The sequence below is a fragment of the Heterocephalus glaber genome, unplaced genomic scaffold, assembly GCF_053883595.1.
Source record: "Heterocephalus glaber isolate CG9 unplaced genomic scaffold, H.glaber_assembly_v1.0 deba00001610, whole genome shotgun sequence".
Lineage (NCBI taxonomy): Eukaryota > Metazoa > Chordata > Mammalia > Rodentia > Bathyergidae > Heterocephalus > Heterocephalus glaber.
The window spans coordinates 2,815,234-2,829,917 of record NW_028258381.1 but is presented as its reverse complement, the minus strand read 5'-3'; the positions used below and the strand labels follow the sequence as shown (position 1 = coordinate 2,829,917).

At 36.8% G+C, this 14,684-nt stretch overlaps 1 protein-coding gene across 17 annotated transcripts in view; it reads right to left on the bottom strand.

Moving 5' to 3' along the window:
* Mlip (muscular LMNA interacting protein) overlaps window positions 1-14,684 on the bottom strand; it is a 297,907-nt gene that overhangs the window by 109,361 nt on the left and 173,862 nt on the right. For 14 of the 17 annotated variants that reach the window (XM_087195995.1, XM_087195985.1, XM_087195993.1 and 11 more), the window contains one exon: window positions 7,803-7,874. The exons of the other annotated variants lie outside the window; for them this stretch is intronic. In XM_087195995.1, coding sequence (XP_087052121.1) covers window positions 7,803-7,874 — 72 coding nt within the window. The remainder of the gene's footprint in view (window positions 1-7,802; window positions 7,875-14,684) is intronic. 17 annotated transcript variants of the gene reach the window in all.

The following is a 14,684-nucleotide window of genomic DNA, read 5'->3' as shown; positions in this document are numbered from 1 at the left end:
ATGGGAACAGAAAATTTCATAAAAATTACTCTTGCCTGGGGTATAGAAGGTTTGATTTTTCCCTCACATGATATTTTAATCACTTCCTGTTACCCTGTAGGTGAGGGTGAAATTCATCCCTTAGTGTTATGGGGTTGGTTGAACACATGACCCCTATCCTCACTGGTTTATATGGAGGGTATACGGTGACATATTCAACTGTCCAGGGAGGAGGACACTGAGGGCCTCACAAGTGTTGCACTAAGGCACAGTGAACCAGTAGAGGCCATGCAGGCAGGCACTGTATTACCAAAAGGATGAGGTGTCCCCAGGTTCCCACCAAAGGGTGTGATAAGCGTCTGTGAATAATTCCAAAGAGAACTGGAAGCTGCTTCTATAACACAAGCAGGAAGTGCACTTAGTCAGTCTGAGGAGGAGGGCTGTCCAGCTGGTGGACCTCATCTGCAGAAGTGGAATGAGAAGAGGAAACGGCAGACCAACATTGGAGGCTCTTCTAACTTCCTCAGATGTTAAGATAGCACATAATATTGGTCCCTGATTTCAGGAATTACAGGACATACATCTTTCCCATAGTGGCAATTATGGAGAAGAAACAAGTCAGAAATTAAAGACCAGGACTTAAGAACCAACTCTGTAGGAGAAAAGTTTTTCCTGGCTATTCCTCACCTTTCCAGCAATGCCTTCCACCCCCTTCTCACCTCAGCCTACTATTTAACACCAAGAACCACTTAAGTTCTTTGAACGGGTGGTGCTCATTTATACCACGTTACCCACTCTTCCTAGATCTCAGTTCATTTACAGGATTCCTGTTTCTCTAGAAGGTCCAAATCAGACCCCTTTGTAATGTTTGTCCTCAGAGGAAAAACGGGTTACTACTTGACTGGGGCAACATATCACCTGCCACACACCTTTTGTGTACTGTGTCATAATTATTTTTTTAAACTGTATCTCTGGCTTCCTGGATCATTTGTCCTTTTAGTCAGGGCAATATGGCATTTATCTGAGTAGCCCCAGGGAAGAGAATTTGAGGGGACTCAGTAGAAATCTACAAGATAGGAATAAATGGAGTTCAGTGAATAAATGCATCATAGAAATAATTTGATTTTAGTACTCCCCAGTGAAATACTCTCAAGAAGTAGTTTATACCTATGTTGCAATTTTACTGTATAAAATATTCTTGGAGAAAAAGCCTCTGCAGCAACCCACTTAAAGGATCCCTCTTGTCTCTTAGGAGCTTTCTATCATTAAGCCTTTCCTACTCTTAACAACAACAAAAAAAAGAAGTTGTTTAAACTCTGAATATTTTAACTAATAAATATTTCATTTTGCCATATTACAATTAAATTTTTTACCAAAGATTTTGCTATGTGACCAGTGTTAATGCAATGAGATGATTTTTTTTTCAGCCAAAAACCAAATAAGGTTGATATTTTAGTTGCCTGTGGGAAATATTAGAGGCAAAAGCAGCTCTGATTAGGTTATTTGAAAGACCAAACTTCACTCAAAGAATGTCAAAATTATTTGGTTCCCTTAAAAATATAAAGAAAATAACTTGTGTTGAGTAATAATCTTGAAACTTTAAAATGGGGCAAATATTCAGTCTTTCTTAAAATTCCATGTGGGGGGAAGTGGCTTATATTGAGTTAAAGAGCCTTGAAATTTCCTAGACCTGGTTTTTAGTTGAGTAGGAGTTACTGTCAAATGTATCATCTTGATTCACTTCTCTAACAGCAATAAAAAATAGCTTCTTTTTCTATTGTCAAAAAAGTGTTTTTAATTTAAATAAAATATCTTAAATCACCATCTGCAAGAAGTCTGATCATGGGTTGCTTTTTGTGACACAGTAGCTAGCAGGATTTTGTTGAGGTTTCTTTAGATTTATTCATTGTGGATACAAGTCTCTCAAAATATTATTCAATAAAATATTTTTATCAGAGACTTATTTTCCATCAAGGTGTACTATACCAATTGAAGCATGAGATATTTTTAATCTTAGTTTTAAAAATTCTTAATCAATATAAGTTATCAGAAATATCCTTAATTAGAGGTGTTTATATTTCACACAGAACAGCCAACATTCTGAGACCTAGAGTGTAGAAAGGGACTTACTGAATCTGATTTTGCACAGAAAGTGGTTTCTGAATTCTGCACTGATTATAATTAAGTGCTGATCACCATGAAAAAGCATTGAAAGTCATATTTTCATCCTTATTGGAAAATATGCCAATAAACTGCAATAGGTGTTTCTCACCTAACAGGAGCACCTCCGATGGGACTGTACATTTCAATCAAATGTATTGAATCAATCTAAGTTACTCCCTTAGGGGATGGGATTAAGTTCTAAAAATCTGAAGATGGAATGAATTAGTCCTACCCTAAGTGGAGTTAGACAGTAAGCTGCCTCCAAAGGGAGATTGATCTAAAAGAACTTGTAAGCTCTTTGTTATGCCTAGCTTAGCTATTAAATTCAATTTCAAACATTTCATGCATGAGTTACCATATTTTAGTAATTATCAAATGAACCCCCCAAAAATGATTCATGCCAAGCCTAAATGCCCCTATACTTTTTAATCTGACCAGCCATTTTGTATAATAAATTCCCTGAGGACTGTAGAACACTTGCATCAGGAATATAAAACCATTTGTAGGATTGGACATACTCTCAGAAAAACAAATCTTACTCTCAGATTATCTATTTGGGGATTCAAGTCCAAATAGAATTCAGCTCTTAAGTCAGGAAAGCAAGTCAAAGGGACTTGCAGATTTATAAATGTACAGTTTCTGTAAAGATCTAGGAATTTTTCAGTAGATTATTTTTATATGATATTTTCATATGATTGACTTAAAACTTTCAAGAAGTTAGGAACCTGATGTTTTTTAGTTCCAAGAGCTTTGGATGATTAAATGCCTGTTCCTCTGACACAGAAGGGAATTTTGTTTGTTCATTTTCTCAACTGTTATAAGTGGTTCAAATTTATTTCACCAAGGTTTTATGGCAGAGGAACCCATACATTGTCTTCATTTAATTAAGGGTGTCAAAGGGGTGCTCCTTATTCAAAGCCAGCACCTCATCTCTTTCAGTACCTCTGGTTTATAATTCTGGCTCATCCAAGCCTTCTCAGAGCAAAGCTATCTCCAGTTCCCTTTATTGTTCCTCATAACAAGAAAGTAGTTTCGTTACTCTAACATAGTGAGGATTTAAACACACTTTAGCAAGGAATTCAAAACAGTGTTGTAGAGAAGGATCCAGCATGCTCACTTCCCAGGACTCAGCATTTTACTTTAGCCCTCTGCGGTCCCCAGAGAAAAGTGAGCAGGCACCAGAGAGGACACGTCCAGTCCTCAGTGGAGGGCCAGGCCAGCAGCACACCAGCCAGCCTGCTCTGGAGAATTTTCTTTGTTTCTTCACGCATCACAAGTTGTGAAGACGATGAGGTGTGCAGCTTGGTGCCTGACACATGTGGCCTAATTGCCATAGACACCAAATGTAAAATCAACTGATTTTCTCTCCAGCAGAGGCCTGTGATAGCTTTTCAGCAGAAGTAGAACTGATGATACTTATTCTACCCAAAATAATCTTTGTTATTTCTTTTTTCAAGGGTCATATATTAGGCCATTTTATTTTCACAATCCTGAGTAAAAGCTTGCTTTAAAGTTCTGATTAATGAAATTGGAAATTTAAAGACCCACCCAGCCCCAAACTAAATTAATTCACTCAATGAACATTTGAATTGAAACTACTGTATTTCCTGAAATGTTCCTGGTAGGGAAAAGAATCAATCAGTATGCATAATTAAATGTGACATGATAACAGGCTTAAAATAGATATGCACATGGTACTTAGGGTGACCAGCTTGTATAGATTTGAGTTCTGGACATGTTTTCATTATCAAAATATGGGAACATGTTTGTTTGCCTACTGTACTAATCTAAATTAAGTGATCACTTAATTTAAACTAAGTGATAGAATAGATCATGTGCATGTTTTATAAATTTTTGAGACATGCAGAGTTCTTAAAATATTCTCACCCAAAGACATATGTTTACTCAGATTGGAGTTTAGCAACTCATGCTTTAAAAAATTAAACAACTTAGAATAATTAATTTGAAAACTGACAAGATAAATCAAATCTTTGCTTTCTATTTTTATACCACAGTTTTTACTATGGTCTTCAAAATAGCTATTCTTTATCTTCCTTCCTACCATGGGGGGGTATCCTTTAACTTTTACTTAAGCAATTAATCTTATAACATTTATTTGGTATGTATAAAATTGTGCTGCTCTAGAACTGTTCTGTCAAAGATACATATGCTTACAAATTAAATGTACATTGAAATGACAAGTGAAAATGAAATTTATTGGGAAAAATTAAACCTAACCCTAGGTAGATTTTATCCTTGTAAATGAATACTTGTAAGAAAAGGAATAGAAAATTGGAGTTACTTTTAAGGGAAAATAGTTCTTTCATGGAAAAATGTTAATGACTTGTAGGGCAATAAAAATACATGCTGCTTGACCTGGCGTAAATATCCTTTCTTTCATCTTTCCTCTTCTTAAAATAATCATACAATAAAAATAGCAAACAATTTACTTGCATTATTAATATGCATCCTCAGTTTAATTTTACTTTTTGCTTATTGCTGTCAGACTCTGATGAAAAGAAAAATTGATCAATAAGAGAGAGAAATTTTTCCTTGAAAGACAATGGGGCCAGCATTGAGACTAACAGTAATGTCTACATTTTGTGTACAAACCTCAGGATATTGTTGAACATACAACAGTAGATTGTAGAACATACAACAGATATAAGTTGATCTGATTCCTTTATAGTCATTGTATTTCATCCTGACAGCTATATTAGAGAGGGTGATTACTGGCAAGAGCTGAAGCTAAAGACATGGATATCAGCACATTAAAATACAATGTCTTACATTTATCCCATCTTATAAAGCCTTAGTTAAGACCTATGCTAAAAATGCTTCTTCCAAAAAATGCTTACAGGGGAAAAATAATAGAATACAGAATAACCTATAAATTGAAGTTTGATGTAGACAATGAATTACAGAGCAGAAGGACCAGAAGCCCCATGTCCCCTGCCAACAAAATGCACTCTTTTGAAAATAATGATTCATTTATGGATGATTAAAGCCAAAGCCAATCCAGTAATTTAATGACAGCTTACTCTCTCATTGCAAGCGCTACTCCTATTTCAGTTTGCAGAAAGTCTTGCTTTTAAAAATAGTACACTTTTAAAGAAGTAATTCCAGTTTCTTGTTAACTGTGCGATATACTATGGAACAAAACATGGTGTTAAATATGCAGTATGGGTATAATCTGGCTGGAGAATTAATTATTGAAATATTTAAGGCATGAATTATATATGTGAGTTCTATCTTCAAGGCATTTTGCTGCGTAAACCCTAACCAAGTATCATAATGAGACGGCAGCACCATCCTGCCCTGTACTTATGTTCTGGATGATGTCAAGGAAATCTCAGAAAAGCTTCTGAGATCGAAAATATTCCAAAATGTTGATTCTCCCAAAATAGACTAATTTCTGAAGATTATAGTCTTAATTTTCCCACTCCATTCACAAACAAATGCCTTTGATTTCAATGACATAGAATAAATTCTACTGCAGAAACAGATGGATAAAAGGGCTAAATTGGCAGATTCATTTTTAAAACAACATCACTGAAAGGAGCAGCACAATATCACTAATAAATGTTATTAAAAACAGAAATAAAATCTTTAGGTTTCTGTTATTTAAAAATTCTTACAAAGTAAAATTTCTGATTGTGGAACACATACCAAGGAAAAGCTTAGTAAAAAGAAATATGCAAAATTATACAAAGGAGCTGAAGTAGAAAAATCATTCACATTATATCTTGTTACCTATATCTTCACCAAAAGACAATTATTTCTATGAGCATTTATGTAATACTCCATTCCCCCTTACCATGACATTATTTTAAATTAGATGTCATGAAATTTACACTTACTTGTATCAAAATAAAAATAATTTTCCTGAAAAAATATTTTATTTAAAATTATAAACAGAAAACCTGACATATAGGTTGAAAATATATATATATATATATATATATATATCAATATCATCATACACATTTATGAAGTGAGTTTGTGATGAAACTGGAAATTAAACCAATGATTCTTCATTTATAAGGACTGGTGAATTATAACCTCTTAAATCCAGAAGACAACCCATCAACAGAAATTTTAGAAGAAATCTTGACACTCAGCCTATGTCACAGAGACTTTACGGATGGACTAATTTTCTAAACAGAGAATTAATTAACAGTGGAGCACTGTCCTGCTCCAGGAGAGCCACTCCCCGGAGAGTGACACTGAGACACCACAGGCTTCTGACCTCCTCTTTGCCTCTCCTGAGGAAGATTACCCTGTGCTTGAGAAGGCAGACATCAGTGACTATGTCCCAGGGACACCAGTCAGAGACAGGGAAACAAGGGGATGTTGGGAAAGTCCCACTTTTCACATGCCCCTGACGTTTTAGTCCCATCTCATCTTTTGACATACAAAAGGTAGAAATTCCGGGCTGGGGATTTAGCTCAGTGGTTTCACTGCCTGCTGCACAAGCGCAAGGTCCCAAGTTTGATCCCCGGTACCAAAAAAAAAAAGGTAGAAATTCAGGACAGAATCTAGAGAAACATCTGAAATAGCTCTGCAGCCCAATGACATTTAGATCAAAGCATTTAGATACATAAACAGTGATGATTTGGAGATATCACCAGAGATATATAGGAAATGCTGTTCATTTAAGATTCACCTAGATGCTACTTAGCACCAACAATTCCAACTTCTTAGACAAGAGCTCATAGAAAGGTTTTGTTCTCCAGATCATGCCAAAAGAACAGGAATGTAGAATCATAAAAAAGTGATTGAAACATCACCTGATTGGAAAATATTAACCTTTTGACAAATGATAGTAAAAATATTTGAAACATAATAAGGACACAGGGAAAGGTGGACTTAATGCACTAAAAGGTAGCCTAGATAAATCATCATAAAAAATGATATGTGTAATGTATCATTTCACAAACTTGTTAACTTTGATGTTGATATGCATCCTTCATTTAGCTTTCATTTGAGCATGTGTAATGTGCTTATTAGACAAGAAACTTTCACTTGATGTACCTCCTGAAGTAACATCTGTAATATTATAATTAATGATTCCTATAATGAAAATGCTCTAGAGACACATGAAAGCAGCTGAGTCATTAGACATGATCTCAATCCTCCCTCCTGCTCATGGAGTAAGAACAGTGGTAGGCAAGAATGGACACCATTTTAACTCATGGTAGGATCTGTGGGCCTAAGTTGGATGGTCAACCATAGGATCTGAGTGTCCATATGGGATAGTGGTGGATCCATTGTTAACCATCAAATCTTGACCAGTCAGTGACCAAGATGGCAACTGCCCACATAACCCCACTGCAACTGAACTCCTGATCAATATGAATAGGGGTGAAAGTTCTTGAATATAGCAAATGGTTAAAATTCCAAAAGAATAGTGTCTATCCAAGTGAGAATCAAGCTTCCTACAGTGGGCTAGACATCTCTAAACTTAGATCTGATCTCCAGTGATAATCATGTCTCCAATTACATTAATCAAGATGCTTTCATCAAATCAACTTAATCATTGTTTTATTTTAGTAAAGGCAGAATTTTAAACATAAATCTTCCAAAACAAAATTTTGGAAAACATAACAAAACCCATATTAGAAACATAAAATTCACTCTGCTTTTGAACCAACACTAACCTTCTGTTCCAAAAGCAATGTGTTTGTAGGGATTGCAGCGAAAACCTTGTAGCTGGACTTGGTCTTGTATTGCTAGAATGGGGAGTGGGGAACCAAGATTGGAAGTGAAAAGAGAGAAGAGTACAGCATCATTTTAGACATTCTACCTAGTTAAATGACATGTCATCAATGAAGAAACGAGCAGTTATGCTTGAGCAATCTGTCTCTGATAGAGAAATCAGCTCACCATGTTAATATTTTATTAGAGTAAGAAGCAAAGAAATAGCACAGTAAAATATCAGCCTAGAGATCAGAGGCAATTATATAACTAGGCTACCTAGTTTCAAAACTTAAAAACATCCTTTTCTACAGAGTTAGTCATAAATTTCTTTCTCATTAATTACACATCCTCACAGAACTAGTCTATAAAGGAGGAACGGTAGGGATTCTTTTGGCTTAATTCTAAAAAGAATATTTCTTTTTGTACTGCCATAATTAACAAATATATCATTCCAATAAATTTAATTGATCTCTTGATACATTTTTGCATCATTCATAAAAACAAAGATCAAAATACATAGTTTCACAATTTTTTATAAGCAGTAAGTGTAATCAATAATTTTAATATAGTGTCAGCAATTTAGCTCTATAATGGAAAAAGGAGTGCAACCTTATGATTTAAGCTTATTTTTAATCTCATCATTGTCTCTTGCATTTTCTAATACAGTGATACTAATAAAGTAAATAATAAAAATTCCTGAATTTTTAGTAAAACTGGGAAGTAGAGTTCAGTTTTAGGGATTATTTGGGGAAAAAATAAGCATAAGAACATTTTAGAAATTGGAATAAAATGCGTAATCAAAAGTTTTGATGTTACTCTTGGTCTCAAGTGGATTAACCAAGTTCAAGACTCCTAGCACATCCAAAACCCTTGATTTAGGCAGCTTGCCCAGTGGCTGTGATCCAGCAGGGAGAATGGAATAGAATTTCAGGCTGTCTCCATTCCTTGGAAAGGAAACCAAAGGATATCCCAGAGTTTCCTTCTTTGAACTAAAATTATGAATCATTCTAGTCAAGATGATTTTATGTAACTTGAATTGTAGACTGTGGAATGACACGCTGGAGTTACCACTGGATGATCATAGAAGGCAGAAGCTTGAACCTGAATCTGGCAAGCAATGCAACATGTCTTGTAACTCTCCAATTTGTAATCTATGCTTTCAGGTGAGAGCCAATAAATATTTCTCAAATAGTCACTACCCAGTGCCAGGCAAATATTAGGTTTAGAATTCTGTTTGAAAAGAAAATAACATTTTGATGAGAATGGCAGATTCCAACATGGCTGAGTAGAGGAGGAATCACACTGGAGAGACTTCGAAAAAAAAGCCATTAAAAAACACAGTTAATTGGAGGGGCATATACCTTCATGCAAAAAATCAACGTGAAAGAAGAAACTCGTAGATCAAACACATGCATAGGAGTTTAAAAGAGCCCATGCAGTCCAACCAACACAGGAACTGCATTTCCAAGGTCCCAGATAGCTAGCAGGATCCAAGCAGCATGGCAGAGTCAAGCCACACAGAACAGACTTGGGGTATACGGCCCCTCGCCTCACTACCCGCCTCTGAACAGAGGACATTGCAGCCTGGCAGCTTTTTTCACTGGCACACGCCAAGGGCCAGTGACCAGGGAGCTACTCCCTCCCCTGACCTGCTCATCTATTCTCAGACTCAGGAGATAAACAAAAGACTGACTGCTGTCTATGTTGGAAGTCTTCAGTTCTGGACCCAGAACACTCCTGAGTCGCCACTGGGAGGGATCCTGCTGTTTATCCCAGGCAAACCGGGACATTCATCTGGCACACAGAGGAAAGAAACACTAGTCTGATTTTAGCCCATACTCAGAACCCTGGGCTCCCTTGAGCCTACACTGCTCTCTCACTGCCCTGCTTCAATCCTAGACCCACCAGAGTCTCTGTCTGGCACCCAACTCCAGTCCCCCTACATACACAAACAGGGTTTACACAGGGTGTTCCAGGCACCCTGGGCCCAGAAGTCCCCACCCTGCAGTTAATGGTGGGTGGGTGACTCAGGTGCAGCAACGTCTGAGGACACAGCTGTGCAGGGCAGAACCTGGCAGGATGTCATTGTAGGAAGGGTCTGGGTGCTTGAACTTTGGTTGCAGAATAGTTCCTTGGTCACTTCACACTGCTAGGTTCCCAGAGTGGACAAGGGAAGGACAGTCTTGGGAGGCTGCCAGCAGCTGGAGAGCAGGCTGGGCAGAAATCCAGCTGAGAGGCAGGGGCTGGGTGATCATACACTGGGTCCTGCAGCCAAAATCCACTTTTAACTGAGCCACACAGGACTGGAAGCTCTCACTGGTGCATTGATCTCACGTTGGCAGTCCTCTAGGCCCAGCACAGTTCTGGGCACAGACTGTACCATAGTCTTCCTCATTGACAAATACATGCCCTGCCTGGAGCTCTGCTCCTTACCAGGAGCCTGAGGAAAGAAGCCACATATCCAAAACAATTGAAAATTTTCTTTTACTATTCTTTATTTGATCGTATTATTTTTTTATTTTACTTTTAATTTTTTTTATTTTCTGTTTTTATTTTTCACTCTTTGCTGTTTTCCACTTCTGTACATTTTCCCACGCACTTTTATCCCATTATTTTACACTATTCTCTTTTATAAGCATGTCTATGTATCTGTCCCTTGCCTACTCTGACTATTCTCTTTTTTTCCTTCTCCCACTATAGTGTATAGAGGGTAAGGGAATTCTCCCATTTATTTATATCCCCTCCTACTTTTACCCATATTTCTTAACCTGACCACTTTCTCTTGTGTTATATTCACTGTTTCATTTTTTTCTTCTCTCCACCTTTTCAACTGTTTCTCTTAAACTTCTTCTCTAATATTCATATCATCATAGAATCTTTCTGCCTCCTTTTATCACTACCAATTTTGCACAGTTTCACCTGTTGCCCCTTTCTAAGTATATAACAACATACCATAACATCAATAGGACCCTTTACCCTCCTCCTATTTCCTCCTTCCCATACCACAGAGTAGAGGACTTAAAATTTTGTTTCCTTTTTTTCTATTTCTCTTCTTGACCCCTCTGGCATTACCCCATCTGCCAACTCCCTGGGCATTAGAAAACTGATTCTATAAAATTACTATTGAATGATATTTTTCATCAGTAGGAGAAACACAGTCATTGCATTTAGTGCTCACTAATGGTGGGTCAAGACTTGGGTTGTTATGATGCTCAGACTATAGCAGTGCATTTCTTCTCTAGACTAAAGGGAGACCCCAAACCGGGTCTCATGGTATGTTATTTCTCAACTAGCCCTTCCAGATTCCACTGCAATGGATTCGACTGTTACTGCTGTGGTTGAATTGATTCCATAGGAATAATCCTGACTCAGTGGACAACTGAGTGTCAGTGAACTTGTCTGCCAACCCTATACTTACACCCAGGGAGGGGACACAAGAGTTCCTAACCCAAGAACCACACTGCATCAGACTCTGCAAGAGTGCCTGCAACCTGGCAGAAAAAAGTCCTGAGTCTGAGGTTACTTTAGTATTGCAGTGGAGGGATCCGAGGAGTTATTGGGGTATTGAGTAGCTTATCTGGCAAAGAGGCTACTTGGGAATCACAAAAGCAATGTCTCATTGGAATATCTAATTTGTGTACCCATCAGACATCTTACTGGTTTAAGTTTTTGTGTTCCTTGATCTATTTAGTGACATGGGGTTATGTTATGTTCTTTTATGATTTCATGTGTTTATTAAGTTGCTATTCTTGTATATATGTTTGTCCACTGATTCTGATTTAATAGATGTCTAGGTTCTCCCCCTCGCTTCAGCTCTTTATCTAATTTCCTCTCCTCAAACCCCAAGACAATATTACTAACATACTTCTTTATTCTTTTTCTAAACACGTACACTCCTCCTCCCAATTTCTTAAATCCACCATTCTTAGCCCCCTCAAAGTCACTCCTGTCCTCACTAGTATTATTCCTAGATCCTCCCTATCCTAAGCCTTTGGCTCCTCTATATCTTATCTGTCATACAGTCCTCCCCATAAGCAAGTTCTGATAACCACATAGCTTTCCTTAAACACAAAGAGAATCCCCTTTTTCCAATATCTCACCCTTGCCCCCACAAAATATTCCCTGAAAACCCTCAATACTAATCCCTCAACTCAACTAAAAGTACTCCAATAAAATCAGAACCCACATCAATCTTTTCTTCTCATCTACCACCATTTCCCCTTCAAACCTCCCCGTTAGTGTCTAACACTCCTCATCCAGCCACCTCCCATTCTTCCCAACCCACGTTACCTACCGCACTGCAGAACAACCACAGATAATAAACTGGCACAGTGTGCATAGAAAACAGACAAATGGGGAAAGAATAACTGCAAGGACTATAATATAGAAGTATTGTAACATTGAATCTGTGGAAGCATTTCTTCCAGCAAAACACAAGGACAGAGACAAAATCACTTAAAGTAAATATCAGAAGGAGTAAATACTAGCACTGGACATACAAAGCTGAAAATTATTCACAGGGAGGCAACATTCTACTGAAATCTTTATGTGAGCCACAAACTCTCCTGATGTTTCTAGTCCCCAACAACCTCCAGCAACCCCACCCCACCCCCCCCAAAAAAAAGACAGGAGAAAAAAGAGAGAGGCATGTACAATTTTTTAAAGATATGTTTAGATATATAAAAAACAAACACAGATACAAGTAGGCAAATGGGGAAACAAGGAAATAGAAGATCTCTGAACCCCACCCCCACCTCTCTCAAGGCAGAGCAAGAAGCCAAAAAGGGAGAAGAAAACAAATATCAGGTAGCAGAAATCTATGAAAAGTTCTTGGAATGGATGAAGAAAATAGGTGAGTGCAAAGAGGAAATGAAAAGTTCACAGCTATTATAGTTAATATGCCCTTGCTAAATTGCAAGGAAATTGGTACAAAATTGGATAAGCTAAGCAAAACAGTTCAAAATTTGAATGACAGTTTCAACAAGGATATGGCATCCTCCAAAAGATGTCAGAGGTCAAGAAGATATTTAGCCTGAAATAAAAAACAGTATAGAATTCATACATTGAAGAAATGACCAATGTGAAGACAGAGAGTCTGACATTGAGGACAAAATAGTTAATTACAATAAAGAGCCCAAAGAAGCCAAAAAGAAAATAAGAGAACAAGAGGTTCTAGATGACAACAAGAAAACTAATATAAGACTAATCAGAGTCAGAGAAAAGCTAGAAGATAGCACAGATGGACTCACTAACATGCTTATAGAAACTATGGAAGAAAATTTCCCAAACACAAGAAAAAAATTTAAAATACAAGTAAGCAATGCTTATAGAGCACGAAACAATTATGATGAAAGAAGAAGTTCACCAAGACATATCCTTATTAAACTTCCTATTATTCAGCAAAAAAAACAGAATTTTAAAGGTAGCCAGAGAAAAAAACAAAACAAAACAAAAATCACATATAAGTAAACCATTTTGAATCACAGCAGACTTCTCAGCACAAACCCTCAAGGCCAGAAGACCTTGGAGTAAAGTATTTCAAGCCCTAATAGCAAATAATTTCTAACCCAGATAAATTAACCCAGCAAAGCTATCTTTCAAAATAGATGGAGAAATGGAATATTTCCATGGAAAATACCACCTCAGAAGATAATATGAGTGCTAAACCAGCTGTAGAGAAAATACTCAAGAATATATTTGACAGAAATAATGAAGTGGACACACCTAAAAACACAGAGGAAACTAGTGAAGTCAATAGAAAAACAGCAATGAAAAACAACAGAAAAAGAAAAACAAAGGATTCACCAACAGATAAAGAAGGCAACAATAGTAAATAAACAATACATCTCAGTAATATCTCTCAATGTTAACAGCCTCAACTCTCCAATCAAATGATACAGACTGGCAAACTGGATCATAAAACAGAATCCAACAATCCACTGTACTCAAGAAACTCACCTAATCCAAAAAGATATTCATAGAGTAAAAACTAAAGGATAGAAAACAAAATTTCATGCTCCAGGACTCCAAAAGTAATCCAGGGTAGCAATTCTAATATAAGACATGGTAAACTTCAAGTTAAAACTGATTAGGAGAAACAAAGAAGGTCACTACCTACTAGTTAGGGGAACAATCCAACAAGAAGAGATAACATTGATAAACATATATGCACCAAATAGTGGAGCACCTTCATAAAACAAAAACTGCTAAAATTAAAAGATCAAACAAACACTAAAACAATCACAGTAGGGGATTTTAACACCTCATTTTTGCAAAGAGACAGAATAATTAAACAAAGAAATTTCAGAGCTGAACCACATCCTTAACATATGGACTCAATAGATATATACAGACTATTCCACCCCTCTACAACAGAGTATACATTTTTGTCAGCAGCACATGGTACTTTTTCCAAAATATATCACATACTATTCCACAATCCTTGCTTAAATAAATATAAAAGAATTGAAGTCACTCCATGCATACTGTAAGATCACTGTGCAATGAAAATAGAAATCAATGACAGAAGAAATTTTGGAAAAGGTAAAAGCTCCTGGAAAATTAACAACATACCCCTAAACAACCAATGGGGCACAGAGAAAATCAAAGAAGAAATTTTAAAATTTCTGGAAGTTAATGACAATGACTGTATAACTCAACAAAACCTCTGGGACACTATGAAAGCAGTTCCAAGCTGAAAATTCATCACAGTCAATGCATATATTAGGAAAACAGAGCAAGCTAAAATAAACAACCTTATGAGAAATGTTGAGAAACAACAGCAAACCAACCTAAAACCAAAATTAAGAAGGGAAATTATAAAGATAAGAGTGGAAATCAAC